This window comes from Citrus sinensis, chromosome 7 (assembly GCF_022201045.2).
Source record: "Citrus sinensis cultivar Valencia sweet orange chromosome 7, DVS_A1.0, whole genome shotgun sequence".
Classification (NCBI taxonomy): domain Eukaryota; kingdom Viridiplantae; phylum Streptophyta; class Magnoliopsida; order Sapindales; family Rutaceae; genus Citrus; species Citrus sinensis.
In genome coordinates, this window is record NC_068562.1 from 12,918,231 (window position 1) to 12,945,313 (window position 27,083).

Here is a 27,083-nt window from a genome sequence, read left to right on the forward strand (position 1 = left end):
TAACTTATTTATAGCAAAAATGTTTCGAGTCGTGCATTCTTTTGATACCGTGTACGTCATATAGTTAGTCATGTAGGTCGTGTAAGTAATATAGTCGTGTAAGTCGTGTAGGTCACGTAAGAAATATAGTCGTGTAGGTCATCTAAGAAATATAGTCGTGTAGGTCATGTAGGTCGTGTAGTTACTTGTATATGAAATTTAGTATTATTGTTTTTATTGTATCATCAGATATAGTTTTGGTACGTGTGCCTATTCTCTTCAATGGTGAATGGATTGAGCAAAATGACGAGTATAAGTTCAAAGGTTCAAAGGCTAAAGGGATAATGATACCACGATCGACAACATATGCCGAATTGGTGGAGAAGATAGCTGAAGTTATTGATATAGATACTTCGGAATTCGAAATCACAATGAAGTTCAAACTTAAGACATCTGATCCTATGCCACCAGTTACAATTCAAACCAATGATGATGTGAAATTTTTTTAGATTCCAATTTAATTTCACTTCTTTTTTTTAATAATTTTCGTTGACATTTTCTGCATAGCAGCAAATATAAATTCTTAGCACAAATTAAGTCTTTAAAGAACTAAATTAATCTAATGATTAATGAAAAAATTCGTGTAATTTTAAAGTCGCAATTAAACATATTACAGCCATTTAAAAAGTTTTTTTTTTATCTTCAAATTGCTTTCTTCCTCTGGCCAAGCATACAAGCATACATGAGGAATGCCTGCATATAATTAATCCATGAAATCAATTAAGAAAAAAAAATATCAACTATAGGAAATTAATGTAATGTTATACACATAAGAACACCATTCGCAGTGATAAAATATTTCCACTCATAACTAGACATATCATGACTTACCATGACTTATAATTGGAAATTAAGAATCTCTCTAACTAATGACATTTCACAAGGTAAAGGTATATGCACCATTCTAATTTATTGTGAGCCTAATTAAACTAAATGTAATGTGTAGATTCTATTGACAAGAAACAAAATGTGGAATTGAAGGTCGTGTAATTGTGTAATACAAGAAGATCGTGTAATTGTATAATACATGAAGGTCGTATAAACATGCAATACATGAAGGTCGTGTAAACGTGTAATACATGAAGGTCGTGTAATCATACAATACATGAAGGTCGTGTAATCGTGCAATACATGAAGGTCGTGTAATACACAACCTTGAATCTTACATAACCTTACACGACCAAATCTTGTGTTACATAACAAAATTATAATCAGTACAATCCATTAATTTTTCACAATTTGCATGCAGCAAAACAACTAGAAATTTATTTTCGAACATGTTATGAGAGACCCACAACTAATTAATCTATTTTTTCAATATAAAACCCTAGCTTTTTTTTTCCCTTGAATATTAACAAGAAAACTAATTACATGGAATTACTTGTCTCAACTAGTTACATTATGATAATTTTGCAGTAAATGATTAACTCTCTCCGGCGATTATGTAGTGACGAACAATGCTTCACTTTCTCAGTTGTGGCAGCTTCCCCTTTTCAGGCTTAGTTTGCTCTTGTTGAAGTTCGATTTATCATGTATGGAGAATGAATGTTTGTTTCGGTAGAGGTGATGCCGGTGAGGAAATTGCAGTGTTTGTTTGTTTGAGTTTGATAATGGAGGGAATTGCGTGCCAATTGCGCCCGGTACACCTCCATACTTCAAAAATTATCTCAATACCCTAAAATCTGTTTTTGCCAAAATTTTCATCGATACCCTTTAAAGACTGATAGGAAATTACTAAGCTATCCTCATTTTAAAACATTTCAACTTAACGGACAGCTCCTCTCCCTTCTCTACTGAAGCAAACAAACACTTATCTGCTGTAATTCCCTCCATTATCAAACTCAAACAAACAAACACTGCAATTCCCTCACCGGCATCACCTCTATCGAAACAAACATTCATTCTCCATATATAGTAAATCGAACTTCAACACGAGCAAACTAAGCCTGAGAAAGGGAAGCTGCCACAACTGAAAAAGTGAAGCATAGTTCGTCACTACATAATCGCCGAAGAGAGTTGAACATTTACTGTAAAATTGTCAGAATGTAACTAGTTGAGACAAGTAATTCCATGTAATTAGTTTTCTTGTTAATATTCAAGGGAAAAAAACAAAAAGTTAGGGTTTTATATTGAAAAAATAAATTAATTAGTTGTGGGTCTCTCATAACATGTTCGAAAACAAATTTCTAGTTGTTTTACTGCATGCAAATTGTGAAAAATTAATGGATTGTGCTAATTATAATTTTGTTATGTAACACAAGATTTGGTCGTGTAAGGTTATGTAAGATTCAAGGTTGTGTATTACACGACCTTCATGTATTGCACGATTACACGATCTTCATGTATTGCACGATTACACGACCTTTATGTATTACACGTTTACACGACCTTCATGTATTGCATGTTTATACGACTTTCATGTATTATACAATTACACGATCTTCTTGTATTACACAATTACACGACCTTAAATTCCACATTTTGTTTTTTGTCAATAGAATCTACACATTACATTTAGTTTAATTAGGCTCACAATAAATTGGAATGGTGCATATACATTTACCTGGTGAAATGTCATTAGTTAGAGAGATTCTTAATTTCCAATTATAAGCCATGTTAAGTCATGATATGTCTAGTTATGAGTGGAGATATTTTATCATTGCGAATGATGTTCTTATGTGTATAACATTACATTAATTTCCTATAGTTGATATTTTTTTTTCTTAATTGATTTCATGGATTAATTATATGTAGGCATTCCTCATGTATGCTTGTATGCTTGGCCAGAGGAAGAAAGCACTTTGAAGATAAAAAAAAAACTTTTTAAATGGTTGTAATATGTTTAATTACGACTTTAAAATTACACGAATTTTTTCATTAATCATTAGATTAATTTCGTTCTTTAAAGACTTAATTTGTGCTAAGAATTTATATTTGCTGCTATGCAGAAAATGTCAATGAAAATTATTAAAAAAAAGAAGTGAAATTAAATTGGAATCTAAAAAAATTCCACATCATCATTGGTTTGAATTGTAACTGGTGGCATAAGATTAGATGTCTTAAGTTTGAACTTCATTGTGATTTCGAATTCCGAAGTATCTATATCAATAACTTCAGCTATCTTCTCCACCAATTCGGCATATGTTGTCGATCGTGGTATCATTATCCCTTTAGCCTTGGAACCTTTGAACTTATATTCGTCATTTTGCTCAATCCATTCACCATTAAAGAGAATAGGCACACGTACCAAAATCATTTCTGATGATACAATAAAAACAATAATATTAAATTTCATATACAAGTAAGTACACGACCTACACGACTATAATACTTACACGACTTACACGACTTACACGACTATATTTCTTACATGACCTACACGACTTACACGACTAAATTACTTACACGACCTACATGACTAACTATATGACGTACACAGTATCAAGAGAATGCACGACGCGAAACATTTTCGCTATACTTAAGTTATATTGCTGAAAAAAATAATTAAACAACCTACATTGCATATATTTCTACATATAAGAAAAAATGGTGAAAATAAAACATTGTAATGTGAGGAAAATTTCTAAATTTTTCTCAAAATTAAAAAATTTAAAACCCAACAACATTAACATACCTTATTGGGTTGTTTAATAAGCAATGCACCTTTAAAGAAAGAGTGGGTGTTAAAGAAATGAATACATAATTGTATTTGTGTAAGAAGTTATGAGAGATTTTGAGAGATTCTAAGAGATTTTGAAAGAATCGGCCGCAAAAATGGAGTTGGGTGAAAGAAATGAGGAAATGAATATGAAGACAATTCATTGAATGAATTTGATGCATTCATTAAGGGTATTTCTGACTTTACTCGCATTTGTTAGGGTATCCATGAAAACTAAAAAGGGAGGGGGTATTTCAATAATTTTGAAACTATTAAAGGGTATTTAATTAAAAACCCCGAGAATTGCAGCAGATGAGTATTTGTTTACTTCAGTAGAGAAGGAAGATGTGCTGTCCGTTGAGTTGAAATGTTTTAAAATGAGGATAGCTTAGTAATTTTCTATCAGTTTTTAAAGGGTATCCATGAAAATTTTGGCAAAAATAAATTTTAGGTTATTGAGATAATTTTTGAAGTATGGAGGTGTACCGGGCGCAATTGGCACGCCATCGTCAGAGTCATGTGCCAAAAAGAACGGCAGTAGGCCCCACCAACCTTCACCAAACTCTGCCGCTCTGTCTGATGGAGCAGCAACAGCAGAAGGAGATAACCGAAGCGGGCCCCGCGCCACGTCATCGCCAGTTTCATCGGCGGTTTCTCCGAGTCTGGACATGGCGGCCATTCACCCGACGCCGAAACTCTCCGAGTTTTATGACTTCTTCTCTTTCTCTCACCTCACTCCCCCCGTCTTAAGTAAGCCTAATGTTCATTTATTTATTTGTCTTCGTTTCTTACATGGTTGATTAAAAAAAAAAAAAAGAAAGAGGAAAATGATATAAATATATGTGATTTATTTGAATATGAAATTTGTTTATTGATTTTAATTTTTAATAATTTTGATTTTGAAGATTTGAGAAAATGTGAACGCAAAGAAGGAGACAAGCGCGACGGTGATTATTTTGAAATTCAGGTGCCATTTAATATAAAGTTCTGATTATTGTTGTTTGTTGTTTATGGACTAATTAATTGTAGAGTTATTCAACTCGTTATTTTTGCTGATGAATTGGCCAATGAGTGTTAAAGATTTAATAATCATCGTCTGCTAATTAATAAGAATGCATGGATTATTTTCATGTCTTTGTAAGTAATGTGAGTATTTGAAAGTGCGGGAAACTGTATTTTGTGCTTACAGATAAAAATCTGCAATGGAAAGCTTATACAAGTAGTTGCATCAGTAAAAGGGTTCTATACTTTGGGAAAGCAGTTTTTCCAAAGCAACTCCCTGCTGGATCTTCTGCAAAATCTCAGTCGAGCTTTTGCCAATGTGGGTACTCAATAGTTGAATCTACAGATTATGTTTTTCTTTTTTATCTGAATGCATCTTTTTTTCCTCTGTAAATTCAATTAGCTTACCCATCAATTGTTTTGTTAATAATTATGGTCATTATGCGTGATGCAGGCATATGAATCCCTAATGAAAGCTTTTGTTGAACATAATAAGGTAACAATTTCTGTGCTGACATAGTTTATTACCAATTCAAATTCCAATTCAAATGTGATTTTAACTTGATTTTACTGATATAGTATATTCAATATCCTTCTTCAGTTTGGTAATCTTCCCTATGGATTTCGAGCTAATACATGGCTTGTACCTCCATCTGTTGCTGAGTCTCCATCAAATTTCCCATGCCTACCGGCAGAAGATGAGAATTGGGGTGGCAATGGCGGAGGCCAGGGAAGAGATGGAGAACATGATTTACGACCATGGGCGATGGAATTTGCTATACTGGCTAGGCTTCCTTGCAAAACTGAAGAGGAGAGGGTGGTTAGAGATCGGAAGGCCTTTTTGCTTCATAACCAATTTGTTGATGTCTCAATTTTTAAAGCTGTTGGAGCAATACGCCGTCTCATTGATTCAAATTTACACACTCAAGATACAATCAATGTCCAAAAGGGGGCAATCTTGCATGAAGATCGTGTGGGAGACTTGTCCATTACAGTAAAACGTGATACAGTAGATGCAAGCTTGAAGTCTGAGGTTACTATTAAAGGAAATCAGTTATATGGTATGTCTACTGCAGAAGTTGCTCAAAGGAATTTACTAAAAGGTGTTACTGCAGATGAGAGTGTAGTTGTTCACGTAAGTCAATTTCTCCTTTACTTCTTATTCTTACGTTCACAGACCACACGCATAAAAGACATTCATCAAAGCTGAAATTACTTACGTGGGCGGAATAATATAGCTCTACCTTTGTCAGGGAGTGATTTTTCTGTCGGATTAAGATGTTTCACTCTTTATCTGATATCTAGCATTTGATGATGGCCTAAAATACCCATCCTCTTCATTCTCTCTTTCTACACATTTATGAATGCACAAGAAAGTCCATTTTAGGTTCTTTCCTAAGAATCACTACTCGTTGCTAACCTTATATATCTGGTTTAGCTTCATGAATCTTATGTTGCCATTCTGTTTGGTGACTCCCTATTCTGTTGAAATCACTTGATAGCAGGTCTTTCTACCCATTTTATCCATATCCCTCTGATTTTCTACTTGTAGTTTGCTCCAGCTTAATGTCATCAACCCTTTTTGGGGAAGCCTATTAACCTTGGTTGGGCATGCTTGTATTATATCAACTAGTGATACAATTGCTAAAGTTTTCAGCATGGTAGATCTTGAAATAAAATTTTCTTGAAATATCTAGATTTATCTTCCTTTTCCTTTTCTCTTTCTTTTATTTTAGTTTCAAAGATTTTGTTATAAAGAGAACTGAAACAATATAGTTTTTGGCAGGATACCTCCTCATTGGGTACCGTCATTGTAAGACACTGTGGATACACCGCCGTAGTAAAGGTTGTTGGTGATGTGACGGAGAAGTTTGGCACACAAGATATTGAAATTGAAGATCAACCTGATGGAGGAGCTAATTCTCTTAATATTAACAGGTTTGAAATTGTAACACAATGCTTCCTCTGTTGATTCCTCTTAGCACACAAAGACTAGGAAATCTACAGATGGAGAATGGCTGTAAGATATGAAAAATTATCTTTCAACCACTAACCGTTTTAAGCTATTCTGCAAGATATCTTAGAAATGCTAACTGGTATGAGCTTCTTTGCTTAGTGTCTATCACAGTTGAATTCATGATGCAGAGCATTGTTATTCTCCTTATTTTTACCAGATAGAACATGATTGAAATGCTGTTGTTGGGGATTCTTAAGAAAGGATAGCACCTGCTCCTTTTTCTTCCTGTTTAGATGGGATCTAATCAGTAGATGTCTGAACTCTTAAGGGGAGTTGATGTCATATTTCTAAACCAGGTTTTCTTCAAGTGTTAAGTTTATGAATAGGCCAAAGAAAAGAAACCTGATATCTAGTTAGGGATATGTACTCCTCTTTCAGCATCCTATGGACCAGAAAATGGCTTTTCCTCCACTAAAATATGTGTGAGATTCTTCACTGTATGGGGATGCTTCACCTCTACATAGTTGTAGACCACCTAAAAAATAACGAGTGGTTGCAGGAAACATTAAGTCATGGCTTTCACAATAATGTTATATTAACAAAATAACCAACAGACATCGTTGATGATGTTCAAATAAAGGATAAAGGGAAGTATAATTACAGTGGATGCTCAGTTGCTGAAATAGGTCATCAGCTTTTTGGATTGTGCTATTTCAGAAAGTATTTAGACCTTCTTTGGTGGATTCTGCCTTTGTTTCATATACTCTTATATATTTCTCCATTTAAGTTGTTCTGACAGGGTAAACTATTTATTGCAGCTTAAGGCTTGTACTTCAGAAGTCTTTCAGTGCTGAATCAGCTAGAGGAGACCAGTCACCTCTGTGCAATTTGAATAATTCAGAAGCTCTTAGAAGTCTTGTACGAAGAGTTATTAAACAGAGTTTAGCAAAGCTAGAGCTGGAGCCAACTGCGTCAGAAAGATCTATTAGATGGGAACTTGGTTCTTGTTGGGTGCAACATCTACAAAAGCAGGAAACCCCAACAGATACCAAGTCAACGAGGTCTGGGGATGATATTGAGACTGAACATGCTGTCAAAGGTCTTGGGAAGCAATTTAAATTTTTGAAGAAGAGGGAGAGCAGACCTAACCTTGTTGGTAGCAATAATAAGGCTAACGAAGATGACAATGGACCGTGCAGCATGAATGTGGGAACTAATGGCAGACAGCAAAGCAATGGCGAGCTCAATTGTGAGATGGAATTGAAAAAACTAATTTCTGAAGAATCCTTCTTGCGATTGAAAGAAACTGGCACTGGCCTTCATTCAAAGGTTTCAAAATCTCAAATTTGTTTTCAACTGTAAAGTTTGCTACTTTTTGTGTTTTCATTATGCTAAATTTGGTTTGTTTTATTTTCATATGGAATGACTGGTAAAATTAATTTCTTGTGCAGGCAGTGCATGAGCTTATGAAAATGGCATACAAATATTATGATGACATTGCTTTACCAAAGCTGGTACTATTTAATTTATTTAGGGCCTTTGTTGCAGCCAATTTAGACGTGTGAGGATGGTTTATGGACTAATTTGCATTCTTTATTAGGTAACAGACTTTGGATCACTTGAACTTTCTCCGGTTGATGGCCGCACACTGACAGACTATATGCATTTAAGGGGACTACAAATGCGCTCTTTAGGTCACGTGGTGAGGAATTTCTCCCTCTCTTTCTCTCTCAGACATGTAACCTATTCACCCGTGGAAATCGGAATAAACAAATTTTGTCTTTCTTTATGTAAACAAAGCCCCTAAGTTATCTTTCTATATGTAAACAATCTCCCCAAGTCTTCCTGGATTGAATTATCAATGTTCCTTTTTGAAAACTGTACTACATGATAGAATTTTTGACCAGGTGACCTTTTCCAAGATATTGAATTATTGTCGTCTTTAGATATTACTGTATGTTGTATGACATACAATATTTTGAGAAATTGACATGCTAATACTTGAAAGCCTGGTATTCTTCTTCTGTTGGTTCTAATCCCATTTACAAATTCAGGTTGAACTTGCAGAGAAGCTTCCTCACATACAATCACTTTGTATTCATGAGATGGTTACTCGAGCGTTCAAGCATGTACTTAAAGGAGTCATCGCATCTGTTGACTATTTATCAGACCTATCTGCAGCTATAGCTTCTTCCCTAAATTTCTTATTTGGCTGTTGTGAGATGGAAGATGACCAAAGCTTGAATGAAGATCATATCCTTAGATTGCAGTGGCTACGAACATTTCTTGGCAGAAGATTTGGTTGGTCCCTGAAAGACGAGTTTCAGCATTTGAGAAAGATTTCAATTCTACGTGGGCTTTGCCATAAGGTAAGGTACTGTCTTTCGGTTCCTTTGGCAGCGGATTATTTTCAAAACTTGAATTTTGCTTGTAAACTTTACCCAGGTTGGGTTGGAGTTGGTTCCAAGAGATTATGATATGGAATGCCCAAACCCATTCACGAGAGATGATATTGTCAGCATGGTTCCTGTGTGCAAGGTGAGACTATTTTCTCTCTTAATTGTGTTTTGATTTAGTTTTTACATTCTCAATGAGTCACTCATTTGTAAATTGAATGTAATTGTGCTATTTTTATGGCATTCTACAGCATGTAGGTTGCACTTCAGCTGATGGACGGACTTTATTAGAGTCATCCAAAATTGCCCTTGATAAAGGAAAACTAGAAGATGCTGTAAATTATGGGACAAAGGTAATAACCCACTCGATCTATACGTAAGAATTACATTATTCTTTTCATAATAAGGCATCTCTTGATCTCATATGATGTATTACTTGCATTGTAAGGCACTGGCAAGGATGATAGCTGTTTGTGGTCCCTACCATCGGACTACTGCAAGTGCTTACAGTCTTCTAGCTGTAGTTCTCTACCATACTGGAGACTTTAATCAGGTACGACAATCTTCAGTTGTATTTCAGTGTTAACTTGGTGATTCTAAGTCGAGTATAATTATAATGTCCTTCTGTACGGAGGTTCTCATTCAGTGGGACATTTGATTTGAAACTGTGTTATGGCTAGTTTTTATGGTCTTGTATAAAGATATGCATTAGGAATTATAATTTTCTGGACTTAGGAATTACATGAACAGGCATTAGCATAATTTTGATATCAGATTATATATTTTAACTAAATCAAACACGTTCATGGTTCTTATGTTCTGGCATTTGGTCTAATGGCATCTGCGTCTGAGTGTTAGCGTTCGTATGTACTCAAGATATCTTCTTCTTCATTTTAGGCAACTATATATCAGCAGAAGGCATTGGATATTAATGAGAGGGAACTTGGTCTTGACCATCCAGATACAATGAAAAGCTATGGGGATCTTTCAGTTTTCTATTATCGCCTTCAACACATTGAATTGGCTCTTAAGTAAGTAGCACTGCTTGATTTACCGGAGCAACTTTGTGATTTTCATTCTTTAACTGATTAAGGTTTATTTATTCATAAATTAAATTGGAAGTTTCGAAAAATGTGACCTTTGTATTGAATCTGCTTCGAACGAATGCAGTTTTTATGTACCTACTTTAGCTTTTATTTGTCTTTTATTGGCTATAGCTCCTGATCATACCGTACCATTGGCAGATATGTAAATCGTGCCTTATTCCGTTTGCATTTTACTTGTGGACTTTCACATCCAAACACGGCTGCAACATACATAAATGTGGCTATGATGGAAGAGGGCATGGGAAATGTTCATCTTTCTCTTAGATATTTGCTTGAAGCCCTTAAATGCAACCAAAGACTATTAGGAGGTGACCATATACAGGTTTTTCTCTCTCTATTTACGCATGTATACACATTCTTTAGAATTATAAATCTTTCTGTAAACTCAGAATTTTGTTTGATTTCTTCACGTGACAGACAGCTGCAAGTTATCATGCCATAGCCATAGCTCTTTCTTTGATGGAGGCATATTCACTAAGTGTGCAACATGAGCAAACTACACTTCAGATTCTCCAAGCAAAGCTTGGACTAGAAGATCTGCGTACTCAGGTGACTACATGTAGTCATATTTTAATTGGTTCTGTTGTGCAATTTGGCTAGTTGGCTTCTCTCTTGTCAATCTTTTACAGGTGATATTATGATATAAAACAAATTGTATTGGAGGCATATTTTTGGTGTCAAATATGGATATGACTTATTCATTAATCGTATCCAAATATCAAAATACGGATATGACCCGTTTATTAATCGTGTTGACTTGTTTAATATTAAATACAAACAAATTAAAAATTAATTTTAAAATAACAAATGTGTCAAAAAAATGAGTTATAAATAAGTTAAAATGACATAAGTATGACATGAATAAGTTTATAACATAATGTGAGTATGACATGAGTCATTAATTTAGTGTTTAGTATATATTTTAGTTTTTTTTTCCAATAATATTAACACATAATAATTGATATTTGTGTTATAAACGTATAATCATATTGAGATGGTCCAAAACAGATACGACATGGTTATTTATCGTGTTGTGTCAACTCATTTATTAATCGTGTCAATATTTGTCAACACGAATATGGGTCATATGTCATATTATGTTGTGTAATCGTGTCGTAATCCATTTTCCCACCTCTAATCTTAACTGTCATAAGAGAATTTCTCAAGTTCCATATTATTGATGGGAAGAGAATTTTGTTATTTTGTTGTATTTTTTTTCGTTTTACAGGATGCTGCTGCATGGCTGGAGTATTTTGAATCAAAAGCTCTAGAGCAGCAAGAAGCGGCACGGAATGGAACTCCAAAGCCAGATGCGTCCATTGCGAGTAAAGGTCACCTTAGGTATTAACAGGGTATTCCCACATTACTTGTTTCTAAATTGTTGATTATTTCTTGTGGCACCAAGACCTATAATGATTGCTTTTTGCAGTGTATCAGATCTCCTGGATTACATTAGTCCTGGTCAAGATTCTAAAAGAAGCGAAGCACATAGGAAACAACGACGTGCAAAGGTAGTATATACTTAGTACCTGTTTAGTATGATTTATCTAATAGTCATAAATTTTTATTTAATCCCATAAGCTGTTATCAATTTTTTTTTTGTTGTTTAATTGTTTTTTTCGTAGAGCTCTTGAAAATTAAATAAGTTATTTTACCTCTACTACCAAAAGCTCAAATTTTGTGCTTTTGAGAGTAGAGGTTAAAAAGTTTTTTTTAAATGTTAAAATATCTAAAATATTTTCTACTTATTTGACAATCTTATTTTATTCTTTTCAAAACATAACTTTAAAAAATTTGCTTATTAAAGTAATTTTATAATTTTTAATAAAAGCTTTTATTGACAACCAAACAACACAAATTTTTTGGGTAAAAACTTTACTTATAAAATCTTTACTAACAAAAGCTCTACTCAGATAAGATTTATTTGAAAAGCTATGTCAAATGAAGCATTAAGCCTGCTGCTGTTCTCTGTTCCTTTTTTCTTGTGATGTCATCTGAATGGATTCTTAAACTAATTGTAGTTAGGATTTGGTGTTTTAGAGTACACTCTGCTGGCTGCATATAGTTTTGGATTTGCTGATTACACGAGTAAACTTGTTGTCAAATGCAACTATATATCAGCAGGATAATAGTTCTACTTTTCTGAGTGAACTCTGAAGGCGCCAATTATAACATCCATTTCTAGTATAGAATCCCCCGCCCAACAAAAAGAAATCTAACATGCTTATACAGATCGCAGACATGATTGAAACTTTAGAAGTTTCTGATCTATTGATGGTCATAGATTGGGCCAGCTGATAGTTAGTAGGCAATGATGGAGGGTTGCTTGGTCAAGCTGCTAGTACTTTGGAAATTCAGAGATGATGTGCAGAACGAGTGATAGTTTTTGTTTTCCTCCGTAATCTTGAACAGAGTGGGAAGAAACCATTAATTTGAAGTGCAATGGATGGATATGACAGATCTATCATTTTGGCTAGTAGATGGAGTTCTTCCATTCTACTGTTATTTACTGGTTGTTTTTATTGATTCTAGAAAAACATTTTTCGATTTGGCAGTTGGAGTTTTTCCCTTTTTTTTTTCTCCCCATTTTGTAGGCCTTAGAGAACCAAATAATACTACATATTAGATAGACAGGATTATTATGTGCTAATTTGAAGTATTACCTGGTTGACAATTTAAGACACTAGTAAAGTATTTCGCTATGATTATTTTTTTTTGAGAATTCCATGATTCAAAAGGCCGAAGAATTTCATTAGTTTAACATAGTATATATTAACATAATTTCTCACTGAGTGTTTTTTTCAACATTTCAGGCATGTACATATCAAATTCCCATTTATGTTCCGCTGAATTCTGCCTCATGTTATGTCCGGATTTGTTGTAATAAATTTTGCTACTGTAAAATTACAAGATGATTGTAACTTAAAATGAACCATTTCTATTTGCTCAATTTTTTTTTTTTTTTTTTTATTTTTTCAGGTAATGCAGATTAGGGAAAAGATTCATGGAGCACATCATGATATGATGGTGGAAGATGCACTGCCCCATGATGGATTGAAAAAGAGTATGACTATAGTGGAAAGCAAGACCGAGGAAGTAATAGAAGACAGTGTTCAACCTGAAGAGCCAGAAGAGAATGATGATATTACTAGATATGGACCGGCAATTTCAGGTGAGTTTGTGGAAGAAACAAATTCAGATGAGGGGTGGCAAGAAGCCAATCCAAAAGGTAGGTCAGGAAATGCTGCTGTTCGGAAGCTCAGCCGGAGGCGACCTGTTCTTACAAAGCTAAATGTCAATGGTTGTGAACATTCAAATCTTAGAGAAAAAGGCAATAGACGGGAAATTGTATCTCCAGCACGGGAAAAAGCTTCAAGGACCACCACCACTGAGTTAACAGGCACGAAGGATTCAATTAAATTGCAGGCAAAAGCTTCTGTCTCCAAAGTTTATGCAAGTCCACCAAACCTTACTGCCATGGCTTCCAAGTCGCTGTCTTACAAAGAAGTAGCTGTGGCACCACCAGGTACGGTTCTAAAGCCATTACCAGAGAAACCTGATGAAGAAATTGAAGAAAAAACTGAAACACAGATGTGCAGTAATGCTCCTGAGACATCAAAGGCGGAGTTGAATAACCATTTCTCTCCCGTTGAAGATGCGCCAGTTGATGGTCAGTCTCAAGAAACTCATGGAAGTGTAACTCAATCTGAAACTACGGCTGCAGATACCGAGGAAGTTCCTTCTTCTTCTAATGAGGAAAAGCCCATGGAAACAAATGGGAGTAAGCTTTCTGCCACAGCTGAACCATTCAACCCAGGAGCTTTCTCCATGACTCATCTGCTAAACTCTGTAGCAGCCACGAGTATTTATGATTCGAGAACTAGTCAAGGTATGCTTGCAGAACCTGCTGTACCTTCGGCTGCTGCTAGAGTTCCTTGTGGGCCAAGGTCGCCTCTCTATTATAGAAATAATTATTCTTGCATGATGAAACATGGATTTCCAAAATACCACTCTTCCATTATAGAAAGAAACCTGTTGGGGCCTTCAAGAATCATGAACCCACATGCACCTGAGTTTGTGAATAAATCCTGGATATGCAGATTCAAATGTTTCAAATGAGTCGAACTCTTCAAATGACACAAGTGAGGCAGACGATGAGAAACTTGACAAAATGTCCAGTATTCAAGGCGAGGATAATACCTCAAGAAAGAGCAGTACAGAGGCGGAGAAATCAGAGCTGGGAAGACAGATACTACTTATCTTCATTGTAAAGTCAGTCCAGCATAATATGGATGCTCCAAGTCAATCTTCAGGCTACGAAAAGAAGAGTGGGTATTCAGAAAATTCTTCAGATGCAATTGCAAATGATAGTGCTATCATAAAGATCCTTTATGGAAATGAAAAGGGCAAAACAAACTTGGCATCTCAGTCCAATGATCAAGAACAGCAAAAACCCAAAGATAATAACCAAAAAAGTGGGGATGGTGAAGGATTTATAGTTGTCAGAAAACGGAGAAGAAACCGACAGCAGATCACAAATGGGGTAACTGAGATGTACAATCATCAATCCATCTGTGCTTCTGTTCGTTAAAAGAGAGAGCAAAGCAATAAAATGCAAAGGTGCCGTCCTGTTTCTCCCAATTTTATTCGAAAAATTTGTTAGTGAATGTTACCGTTGTAGAAATGGTTAAAGTTTGGAGCAAGTTTTAATCAATACTTGATTGTATCATTTTAGATATCCTCTCTGGATGTTCTAATATAATATTTGTACAAATCGGTTTCTTGTTTTGTTAAGAGATTTTGTTTTGATCAATAAATGATGATAAATTAATTGGGCGATTTTCCTTCTCAAGAGATCTGTGATGTTGTTCTATAATGGATTTTAATGTTTTAGACTGAGATTTGTAGTTAATTATGCCTCAAATTATTTGGTATTTGGTTGGTGCGTGTGAACAATACGTTCGGAATGGAGTTGAATTGACCCACTGATAGATAGCTTACATTTGCAGCTGAAGTTGCTGCACTGATGATATTACAACTAACATAGTAGTTGGCAAAATTCCTTATTCAATTTAAATTTGCAATCAACAGAAATTGAAGAAGAAGCCGTAAGTCTAATCCTAATGGATGCATAGCTGTTTGGAGAAAAGCCAACGGAGACATAACACAGCACGATAAGTTATACACGGCAGAACCGTATGTGCTAGTAAGCACAGTCACCGATGGAAAACATATTTGAAAAGCCAATAGTAGCATGTGTCAATACATCTATCAATGAAATAGAACCACAGTCTGCACCAGTACGAGTTTATCCAAAGTGCTGCAAATAAACCCAAAGTTACTGACACATAGGATGCTCCAAAACTCCATCTTAATGCCACCATATCAATCACAGAATCGCCTTCATCTCCTCCTCCTCCTCCTCCTGTAGGGGTCGCTGGTGGTGCCAACGCACTGCTGCATTTCCTCTTTATCATTGAGCCACAAAGAGCCGAATTACCTTTATAACTGCTGTCATCAAAGGTGGCAAACTGCTCTTTGTCTGGGATTGGGCCGGACAAATTGTTGTATGACACGTTAAAATTTGACAAAAAATTGAGCTCAGTTAGTTGAGGAGGAATTCGGCCACTTAATTTGTTGCGGGAAAGGTCCAGGCTCTCTATCATTTTCAGATTGGAGAAGGTCTCTGGTATAGCACCTGATAGTAAATTATTCGACAGATTAAGTGCACGAATATGTTGAAGATGCCCAATTTCCCATGGAATTTCTCCACTGAATTCATTGCTCGACAAATCCAGTCCAGCCATGTCGACGAGATTGCTACCGATGAAAAATTCATATCTATACTTTGTCACAAATTCTACACCTACTTGTTGATCTTGTCCACCATGTAGTTCATCTGGCAACTGCAGATCAAGAGTGGAATTGTAGTAAGTATAAGTGAAATCACGATTTGACCCAGCAAATCCGTATCCATATGGATAATCATCAATCGCTTCTCTCCAGAATGACACGTTACCCAGGCATGAAGGTATCGGCCCATTAAGTCTGTTATGTGAAAGATCCATGATACGTAATTTTCTTGATTGGCACAACTGATTAGGAATACGTCCTTGTAGATAATTCCCTCTCAAAAGAAGAACATGCAAATTCGAAAGCTCATTGATCTGATGAGGAATCCTACCACAAAATTTATTGTCCCTCAAATCGAGAGTCAATAATGTAGAGCTTCTAAGCAATGCAATTGGAATTAACCCATTAATTGCATTGTTATGCAGAAAAATGTGCTGCACTGATGAAAGATTGGAGAGAGATACCATGGACCCAGACAAACTATTTTCGGATATGTCTATAAACTCAAGACTTTCAAGATTGCCGAGCTGGACCGGAATACTACCTTGAAAATAATTTTCTGACATTAAAAGAAGCCAAAGGCTTGAGAAGTTGCCAATCCAGTGGGGAATATCGCCGGATAACTTGTTGTTGGATACATTTAATACCTCTAGCCAAGTGGAGCTCAACAAACCATCTGTCATCTTCCCACTGAAATGATTGTTGTCCAAAAGTAAGGAACGCAAATGAGTCAAGTTCATATAATTGGGAAAAAGTTGGCCATAGAAATTGTTATTTGATAGGTCCAACATTTCTAAGGAGAGGCAACTAGAGAATATAGATCGAGGTAATTCTCCTGAAAAATTATTTTCAGACAAATCCAAAGTAATTAGCTCTTTCATCTCACTGATTGAATGCGGAATATTACCTTCAAAACTATTTTTTGACATATCCAAATATATCAATTTCTGAAAGACAATACCCAAATTCTCTGGTAGCTTACCAGAGAAATTGTTAGTGGAAATATCTAGATGACGAAGCTTGTCGTATTTGGCATTGGGAAGTCGCGGAAGAATTCCCGAGAATGAGTTATTCCACAAAATCAAAATTTCTAATCCTGTGTTGTTTTGCAACAACCAAGTTGGGAAATTGCCAACCAACTCATTGTGAGAGAGATCAAGGAATTTTAAGTGGTGTTGGTGTAAAAGAAAACTACTATTGACATTTAAGTGGCAGTGAGATAATTGGAGAACCTTGAGAGGATATGTGGGGAGCCAATTTTCGGTTTTCACTTGCAACATATCGTTTCCTGACGAGAGTCGCAAGACCTCAAGCTTTGAATGATTAGCCAATGAATTTATTGAGAATGTTCCTTGGAAATCGATGAAAGAGAGATCCAAATATTCAAGTGATGTGAGGTTGGTCAAGGCAGAAGGAAAGTTTCCACTTAACTGATTGTAAGAAATATCAAGAACTTTGAGATGGGTCAAGTTGTTGAGGCACTGAGGAAGGTGAACCACAAAATTATTTGACTTTAAATCCAACTCAAGAAGATTCTTCAAATTACATATTCCTGAAAGTGAAAATAAAAAGCTCAGATTTCATAAAACGAAAACTAATTATAGTGCATTCAATCATAAACCCAATATAAGACTTATAAAACGGACATGAAATCAAATTGTCTAAGTATTTTGGTCAACATAAATAATAATAGAATGATATGAATTTATTTCTCATATAATATGATGTTGATTGCAAAAGCATTTCAATTAATCTAACAATAAAATAATAATAATAATAATATAAAAGCAGTCAGCAATTCTTGCTCATCATAATCCATTCAAAAAGTGTTTCAGCAATTCTCGTTGTTTAAAATAATGATTTTCTGTGGAAGAGTTTGTTGACTTCGTCTTTTTCGTTGGATATTGGTTTTCTAATCTCTAAATTTGTTGGATAATGTAAAGAGAAACTCATAATATATTAGTTGTTTTCATAAACTTTATTTATTCTTCTCATAGCATTAAACAAAAGTATTTGCCCAAGCGGGGAAAAAAAAAACTGGTCTTCATATTTAATTTCGTCGAAGTACTTCGACCAACAAGTCACTGGGAAGTAGGAATTGTGTATCAGTAATGCAAATATTGGGTACGTTGGCATTGTTTTTAAATGCTGTTTTTTATTTTTTGAATTTAGAAAATATTAGATACCTGTTCGGTAGATTGTTTCTGAAATTTTAAAAAAAATATAAAATTCATTCTACACATTTTAACAAAAGAAATGAGAAACAACTTTTTCTTATTTTCCTTATTTCCTAATACAAGATTAAGTTCCAAAATGAAGAATTCTCTTTACCTCCTCTTGAAATAATAATAATAATATCAACATTATTATTATTATTATCATTAGGTCTAATTATCCTTGGGTGACACATGTTTTAATAAATTTCAAAAAGATGACACATGTTTTGAAAATACTCGAGTGGGTGACATTGCATTAACTTTTACTGTTAATTTTAACCAGTTGAGAGTAGAATTGGAAAAAATAGACTTTTTTTTTTTTCATAAAGCCAAAGAGACGAAAATTTTGAATTTATACAATACTTTATAATTCATAAGATTTTTGCTTCTTTATATGCACAAATCAGTTTGATTCAACAAGATTTTTTTTTTAAAAAATTTGATTTAACAAAAAAAACCTGTTAATTAGACTTAGGTTTAATTTTTCTATTTAAAAAATTAAAAATGAGTGAGTATGGGCAGAAACATCATTTTGTGGGGTAGAAATGTCATTTAATTTATTATTCTCATTAAAATTAATGGCAAAAGTTAATAGAATGTCACTCGCTCCAATATTTTTAAAAAATGTGTCATCTTCTTAAAATTTGTTAAAACATATGTCACCTAGAGATTATCATTGTTGTTGTTGTTGTTGTTGTTGTTGTTGTTGTTGTTGTACCCAAAGAATCATTTTCCTTCACAAAAATCTTTTCTTTTTATATACATTATAATATTTATGTTTTTATATATTAACTAAATCAAATATGTAGGGTTTATCATTTTTCTTTGAACAAAAAAATAGAAAGATCACCTAATTTATTCTTAAAATTAAAATAATCAATATACATTGCTTAATCTTAAGTTTATGGAAATTATTCCAATAATAATTCTTTGAGATATTCTTACCAAACATATTTTTTTTTCTCATTTTTTAGATTATTTTTTAAAATGATACTGAACACATTTTTAAATTTTAAAAATAAATTTAAAAATAGCATTTGCATTTTTACTTTGTCAAAACAACAATTAGAAAACAATATTGGGCTCTTATTTATCATGTTTCAACATAAAAACACAGTGTAAAATGTTTAATATGGGTTTCTAGAGAATTTTTTATGTTACTATTACACAAATTCAATGCTTCCAAGTTTTTGAATTTAGCTAATCTTGCATCAAGAATTAATGGACATAAGAAAAAAAAAATTTCATTCAGAACTATAAATATTGAAATAAAGATAAATATCATTGTTGATTTTTTTATAAAAAAGATTTAGAATTAAGAGAGAGTGAAAGAAATGAGTGGTTTATGTCGGAAATTGGTGATAGAGTATGTCAAGTACTAAACTTTGTATAGAAAACAGTGCTTCTAATTTAAATTTGATCTAGTTTAAAGCAATTAAAAAATGCAAATATATCATCATCTTGATTAACATCTAAAACAATTTTTGTCATCGGAGGAAGTGAATTGTTATATACCTTGAATTGTAGTTATCCCACAATAACCAAGATCCAATATTTTCAAGTTTGGCAAATCTGCAAATCCTACATGCGCAGATAAAAATGTAAACATTACATTTAAAGGAATTGTATGTGATCCGTGCGTTTGATGAACATTAATTCTACATTTAATTTGCTTCTTATCTTAGATTCAGTGGCCTACCTAGCGTTGTCAGATTTTGATTACCGCTTAAATCCAACACTTGCAGGTTTGTCAAATTTGCTAATCCTGTTAAAAAAAAAACACATAAATTTTGTCAATAACAGTTATGTCACTCTCGTCTAAATTGTTTAATTAAAATAATATGGTAAATATTGAATGAAAATTAATTGTGCACATAGTTTTTTTTTTGTTTCTATTGATATTTTAATATATACCGTCACTTTTAGCATTACCAAGATTAAGAGTGTTTGAATCATAATTTGTAAATTAGTTTGCACATTGACTAAACTTGAAAATGTGAAAAAAACAATTAAAAAAATGGAAATATATTATCATCTTGATTAACATCTAAAACAAATTTTGTCATTGGAGGAAGTGAGTTGTTATATACCTTGAATTGTAGTTATCCCACAAGAATGAAGATCCAATGTTTTCAAGTTTGGCAAATCTGCGAATCCTACATGCGCCGATAAAAAATGAAAATATTACATTTAAAGGAATTGTATGTGATCCGTGCGTTTGATGAACATTAATTCTACATTTAATTTGCTTCTTATCTTAGATTCAGTGGCCTACCTAGCGTTGTCAGATTTTGATTACCGCTTAAATCCAACACTTGCAAGTTTGTCAAATTTGATAATCCTGTTAAAAAAAACACATAAATTTTTTCAACAACAGTTATGGCACTCTCGTCTAAATTGTTTAATTAAAATAATATGGTAAATATGAAAATTAACTGTGCACATTGTTATTTTTTTGTTTCTATTGATATTTTAATATACACCGTCACTTTTAGCATTACCAAGATTTGGAGTGTTTGAATCATAATTTGTAAATTAGTTTGCACTTTGAGTAAACTTGAAAATGTGAAAAAAGCAATTAAAAAGAATGGAAATATATTATCATCTTGATTAACATCTAAAACAATTTTTGTCATTGGAGGAAGTGAATTGTTATATACCTTGAATTGTAGTTATCCCACAAGAACGAAGATCCAATGTTTTCAAGTTTGGCAAATCTCCGAATCCTACATGCGCCGATAAAAAATGAAAATATTACATTTAAAGGCATTGTATGTGATCTGCGCGTTTGATGAACATTAATTTTACATTTAATTTGCTTCTTATCTCAGATTCAGTGGCCTACCTAGCGTTGTCAGATTTTGATTATCGCTTAAATCCAACACTTGCAGGTTTGTCAAATTTGCTAATCCTGTTAAAAAAAGGTAAATTTTGTCAACAACAGTTATGTCACTCTCGTCTAAATTGTTTAATAAAAATAATATGGTAAATAATGAATTAAATTAACTGTGCACATTTTTATTTTTATTTTTTTCTATTGATATTTTAATATATACCGTCACTTTTAGCATTACCAAGATTTGGAGTGTTTGAATCATAATTTGTAAATTAGTTTGCACTTTGAGTAAACTTGAAAATGTGAAAAAAGCAATTAAAAAAATGGAAATATATTATCATCTTGATTAACATCTAAAACAAATTTTGTCATTGGAGGAAGTGAGTTATTATATACCTTGAATTGTAGTTATCCCACAAGAATGAAGATCCAATGTTTTCAAGTTTGGCAAATCTGCGAATCCTACATGTGCCGATAAAAAATGAAAATATTACATTTAAAGGAATTGTATGTGATCTGTGGGTTTGATGACCATTAATTCTACATTTAATTTGCTTCTTATCTCAGATTCAGTGGCTTACCTAGCGTTGTCAAATTTTGATTATAGCTTAAATCCAACACTTGCAGGTTTGTCAAATTTGCCAATCCTGCTAAAAAAAAAACATAAATTTTGTCAATAACAGTTATGTCACTCTCGTCTAAATTGTTTAATAAAAATAATATGGTAAATATTGAATGAAAATTAACTGTGCACATTGTTTTTTTTTTTGTTTCTATTGATATTTTAATATATACCGTCACTTTTAGCATTACCAAGATTTGGAGTGTTTGAATCATAATTTGTAAATTAGTTTGCACTTTGAGTAAACTTGAAAATGTGAAAAAAGCAATTAAAAAAATGGAAATATATTATCATCTTGATTAACATCTAAAACAAATTTTGTCATTGGAGGAAGTGAGTTGTTATATACCTTGAATTGTAGTTATCCCACAAGAATGAAGATCCAATGTTTTCAAGTTTGGCAAATCTGCGAATCCTACTTGCGCCGATAAAAAATGAAAATATTACATTTAAAGGAATTGTATGTGATCCGTGCGTTTGATGAACATTAATTCTACATTTAATTTGCTTCTTATCTTAGATTCAGTGGCCTACCTAACGTTGTCAGATTTTGATTACCGCTTAAATCCAACACTTGCAGGTTTGTCAAATTTGCTAATCCTGTTAAAAAAAAACACATAAATTTTGTCAATAATAGTTATGTCACTCTCGTCTAAATTGTTTAATTAAAATAATATGGTAAATATTGAATTAACTGTGCACATTGTTATTTTTTTGTTTCTATTGATATTTTAATATATACCGTCACTTTTAGCATTACCAAGATTTGGAGTGTTTGAATCATAATTTGTAAATTAGTTTGCACTTTGAGTAAACTTGAAAATATGAAAAAAACAATAAAAAAATGGAAATATATTATCATCTTAATTAACATCTAAAACAATTTTTGTCATTGGAGGAAGTGAATTGTTATATACCTTGAATTGTAGTTATCCCACAATAACCAAGATCCAATATTTTCAAGTTTGGCAAATCTGCAAATCCTACATGCGCAGATAAAAATGTAAACATTACATTTAAAGGAATTGTATGTGATCCGTGCGTTTGATGAACATTAATTCTACATTTAATTTGCTTCTTATCTTAGATTCAGTGGCCTACCTAACGTTGTTAGATTTTGATTACCGTTTAAATCCAACACTTGCAGGTTTGTCAAATTTGCTAATCCTGTTAAAAAAAGGTAAATTTTGTCAATAACAGTTATGTCACTCTCGTCTAAATTGTTTAATAAAAATAATATAGTAAATATTGAATGAAAATTAACTGTGCACATTGTTATTTTTTATTTTTCTATTGATATTTTAATATATACCATCACTTTTAGCATTACCAAGATTTGGAGTGTTTGAATCATAATTTGTAAATTAGTTTGAACTTTGAGTAAACTTGAAAATGTGAAAAAAACAATAAAAAAATGGAAATATATTATCATCTTAATTAACATCTAAAACAATTTTTATCATTGGAGGAAGTGAATTGTTATATACCTTGAATTGTAGTTATCCCACAATAACGAAGATCCAATACTTTCAAGTTTGGCAAATTTGCGAATCCTACATGCGCCGATAAAAAATGAAAATATTACATTTAAAGGAATTGTATGTGATCCGTGCATTTGATGAACATTAATTCTACATTTAATTTGCTTCTTATCTTAGATTTAGTGGCCTACCTAACGTTGTCAGATTTTGATTACCGCTTAAATCCAACACTTGCAGGTTTGTCAAATTTGCTAATCCTGTTAAAAAAAAAACACATAAATTTTGTCAATAACAGTTATGTCACTCTCGTCTAAATTGTTTAATTAAAATAATATGGTAAATATTGAATGAAAATTAACTGTGCACATTGTTATTTTTTGGTTTCTATTGATATTTTAATATATACCGTCACTTTTAGCATTACCAAGATTTGGAGTGTTTGAATCATAATTTGTAAATTAGTTTGCACTTTGAGTAAACTTGAAAATGTGGAAAAAGCAATTAAAAAAATGGAAATATATTATCATCTTGATTAACATCTAAAACAATTTTTGTCATTGGAGGAAGTGAATTGTTATATACCTTGAATTGTAGTTATCCCACAAGAACCAAGATCCAATGTTTTTAAGTTTGGCAAATCTGCGAATCCTACATGCGCCGATAAAAAATGAAAATATTACATTTAATGGCATTGTATGTGATCCGCGCGTTTGATGAACGTTAATTTTACATTTAATTTGCTTCTTATCTCAGATTTAGTGGCCTACTTAGCGTTGTCAGATTTTGATTATCGCTTAAATCCAACACTTGCAGGTTTGTCAAATTTGCTAATCCTATTAAAAAAAGGTAAATTTTGTCAATAACAGTTATGTCACTCTCGTCTAAATTGTTTAATTAAAATAATATAGTAAATATTGAATGAAAATTAACTGTGGACATTGTTTAATTAAAAAATTATCTTCTAAAGAACCGTGTATATAATAATTAGAACTGAAATCCAACGCTTCCAAGTTTTTTAATTTAGCTAATATTGCGCCAAGAAAGAAGAAAAATCTTAGTAATCATCTTTGGGAAAAAAAATAAAGAATTAAGAAATAAATTTCAAAGTTAGATTAAATAATTGTAGTAATAAAGCTTATGATTTAGATCTAATTAAATTGATCATATACTCAAAAATGGTTTTATTTTTTTCTTTTGTTAAAAAAATTTTACTAAGAAATTAGAAAGCAAATTTTTGTCGTGTACCAATTGTAGTCAAGTTTGTCAAGTTTTCCAGTCAAAAATTGGTTTTAATTTGACATTATACATGTGTAAAAATTAAGGGCATAATAATATCACAAGGAATTTGGGTAGTGACTTGTTGCCGTGTACCTTGAATTGTAGTTATTCCACAACCAGTAAGATCCAATTTTTTCAGGTTTGTCAAATTTGCCAATCCTACACCAACAAAAAGCAAACTATTATTTTTAAAATTATTGTTGAAATTTGTGATTAGTGTGCTAACTTGGTAATTATCTTAGTAGCCTACCTAGCCTTGTTAAAGAGCCACTAGTTAAATTGTTGTTCCAGCTTAGATCCAACACTTGCAAGTATCTCAAATTTGCTAATCCTGCTCAGAAAACATTAATTTTGATCAAGACAATATACATATATATTTTAATTAAGAAATTAATTAAGTTGCCTGACAAGTATATCTGCTGGCCTGAAACGTATATGTATATACCTTGCCTGGTTCTGGAACCTTCAATCTTATTGTAATGAAGATTCAGAGTGGTAAGTGAAGTAAGTGTATTCAAATATGGTAATATTCTGTCGTTGAAGAAATTATTTTCAAGATTTAAGGTCTTCAGCTGCTTCAAACTCCCAAAGCTATCGTAAGCTGCAAATGAATATGAAGTGTTATTATTAATTAGTCACTGACAAAATATTTATGGACGAGAAATAACTGTATACATATATACGGACCTCTCTTCTCATAGATGCCTGTAAACCAATTCCGAAATAAGTTGAGTCTTTGCAATTCTTCAAAAGGATGAAACAATGACATATTCAGAAGCAAAGTCGGAGGTCCTTCATAAACAAAAAAGGAGTTAAAAGGGTAGTTGAATTTTGTCGTCTCATTGAGTGAGAGTTGCATCACGCGTCGTGTGGTGGCGTTGCACATAACTCCCTCCCAATCATCACAACAATCAGACGGCATTCCATCATCCTCACCAACCCATGAAGGAAGGATTTTGTCATCATATCCAATATCACTGACTGACAGGAAGAAGCTCTTGATTTCCAACAGAGCAGTCCTCTCTGTTTCCAAGCATGCTTTGTATCCATGAATTTCATTTATCAATACAATAATCCAAATTAGTGACATTAATGAGAACTTATTACAGGAAGTACTTTCCATTGCAGAGCAACTTTTCATTTGGTTAAAATTCAATGTGCAATGAGCAACTTTCCGTTGCAGAGCAATTTATACTAAAAGTTTATCGCAGGTCTTGCAATTTGATTGGATGAAGACTTTTTTAAGACTTTCCAATACATCGCCATCTTTGAAGACTTCTAAGCATTCCATGTTTTGCAACATTCGACCAACGGGAAAAAGCACTTCATTAATACCCCGTGGAAAATATAGATAAAGTGATTGTAAACTATAAATTTTTCCAATAGTTTGATGGAGATAATCATAACTAATAAAATAAAAGTTGACTGAGAGAATTTAAATAATTTAACCGTTTGTTTGGATTTCCATTGCATTATCAGTCAATCTATTAAATAATGTGTTTTGAGAAGAATTTGATTGGATGTTTGATAAGTTTAAATTAATTTATTAGAAAATCAATAATTAATCAAAGTAAATCTTCATCTATGTTTAGTTACTGTGGCGTAGTCTGAAATGAAAAAACACATAAATGTTATTTGAAGCTCTTGTGACACTTTTATTGGATAAAATGTTAAATAGTTAAGTCAGATGGACTAAATCATAAAACACATACAGTACTTTGAATCAAAGCTACTAAAATCAAAGATATTGGGAATCCTTAATAAGGAAAGTTTCCATTGCTCTCAGTCTGCACTCTTCATTACTATTGCAATCACTTGAAATGACTAAAACAGAAATTTCGTATGAACTTGGGACAGCGGTACGGGTCCAATTTAAATGACAACTACGTGGAAAATAAAAATTTTGCATCTTTTATTACAACTACGTGGAAAATTAAAGTTGACTGACTTTCAAATTAAGCCAACAAACAAGTGGCAATCAATTCTTTTTCCACTAACAATTAGTGGCGACGGTCAATACTATAAAATAAAAGTTGACTAAGAATTTATGTAATTTAAGAGTATGATTGGCCTTTTATTGAATTGTATGATTGGGTTTGCACTGAATTATCAAAAAATCTATTCAAGGATTTATATTCTAAAATATTTAGTGAGTTTAGAAAATTATTTTATTAGATTTTTGTTAATTTTTTATTATTAGATGGCCAACAATTAATCAAGTAATTTTCCATATATATTTGATAATTTACTCATAAAAGCGTGGACTACATTCAAATGACATTTTATATGATGTATGATATATGTAGAGGTGAAATTTAAATAGGCTTAATTTTATAAATAAATACATATGTATTGCAGCATTCAATCATTGTGTTAAAGCGCCAATCACGGTGACCCCCAAAGCCTGTGAATGATTAGTCCATCAAAACCCAATGTATGCTCAATTAATATTTCCTATCAAGATCAAAATTTTTGCTCTATGGCTTCACCAATCATGAGAATAAAAGCTCGATTTATACAAAAATTACGAATTTATGAAACAAAAAGTCACAATTATTATAATTGGAAGTTTGATTGATTTTTAAAGATTGATTCAATCAATCTTAATGTTACTGGACAATCGATCTTAATATTAATTC

The 27,083-nt window shown here is 32.8% G+C and overlaps 1 protein-coding gene and 1 pseudogene across 40 annotated transcripts in view; one reads left to right on the forward strand and one right to left on the reverse strand.

The window, feature by feature from the left end:
* The window catches only part of LOC102610039 (protein REDUCED CHLOROPLAST COVERAGE 3-like), a 144,226-nt pseudogene extending 129,237 nt beyond the window's left edge, over positions 1-14,989 (forward strand). The window contains exons 6-23 of the transcript XR_008056559.1: positions 4,603-4,664; positions 4,887-5,018; positions 5,154-5,195; positions 5,301-5,834; positions 6,486-6,637; positions 7,475-7,985; positions 8,108-8,170; positions 8,257-8,358; positions 8,711-9,025; positions 9,102-9,194; positions 9,304-9,405; positions 9,501-9,605; positions 9,950-10,083; positions 10,297-10,480; positions 10,576-10,707; positions 11,387-11,499; positions 11,588-11,669; positions 13,138-14,989. The product of XR_008056559.1 is annotated as a protein REDUCED CHLOROPLAST COVERAGE 3-like (transcript). The remainder of the gene's footprint in view (positions 1-4,602; positions 4,665-4,886; positions 5,019-5,153; positions 5,196-5,300; positions 5,835-6,485; positions 6,638-7,474; positions 7,986-8,107; positions 8,171-8,256; positions 8,359-8,710; positions 9,026-9,101; positions 9,195-9,303; positions 9,406-9,500; positions 9,606-9,949; positions 10,084-10,296; positions 10,481-10,575; positions 10,708-11,386; positions 11,500-11,587; positions 11,670-13,137) is intronic.
* Positions 1-25,590, reverse strand: part of LOC127903776 (receptor-like protein 15) — a 91,503-nt gene extending 65,913 nt beyond the window's left edge. For 3 of the 39 annotated variants that reach the window (XM_052444725.1, XM_052444693.1, XM_052444688.1), the window contains exons 1-19: positions 25,132-25,590; positions 24,890-25,045; positions 24,695-24,775; positions 24,538-24,603; positions 23,749-23,814; positions 23,358-23,423; positions 23,173-23,238; positions 22,787-22,852; positions 22,603-22,668; positions 22,220-22,285; positions 22,035-22,100; positions 21,645-21,710; positions 21,460-21,525; positions 21,073-21,138; positions 20,888-20,953; positions 20,503-20,568; positions 20,318-20,383; positions 19,927-19,992; positions 19,743-19,808 (exon numbers count right to left, since the gene is read on the reverse strand). In XM_052444725.1, coding sequence (XP_052300685.1) covers positions 19,743-19,808; positions 19,927-19,992; positions 20,318-20,383; positions 20,503-20,568; positions 20,888-20,953; positions 21,073-21,138; positions 21,460-21,525; positions 21,645-21,710; positions 22,035-22,100; positions 22,220-22,285; positions 22,603-22,668; positions 22,787-22,852; positions 23,173-23,238; positions 23,358-23,423; positions 23,749-23,814; positions 24,538-24,603; positions 24,695-24,775; positions 24,890-25,045; positions 25,132-25,585 — 1,747 coding nt within the window. In that variant the 5' untranslated portion in view covers positions 25,586-25,590. Of the gene's footprint in view, positions 1-15,208; positions 17,564-19,742; positions 19,809-19,926; positions 19,993-20,317; positions 20,384-20,502; positions 20,569-20,887; positions 20,954-21,072; positions 21,139-21,459; positions 21,526-21,644; positions 21,711-22,034; positions 22,101-22,219; positions 22,286-22,602; positions 22,669-22,786; positions 22,853-23,172; positions 23,239-23,357; positions 23,424-23,748; positions 23,815-24,537; positions 24,604-24,694; positions 24,776-24,889; positions 25,046-25,131 lie in introns of those variants that run through there. The other 36 variants (XM_052444690.1, XM_052444689.1, XM_052444687.1 and 33 more) reach the window with 36 other exon arrangements.
* Positions 25,591-27,083: the final 1,493 nt, after the last annotated feature.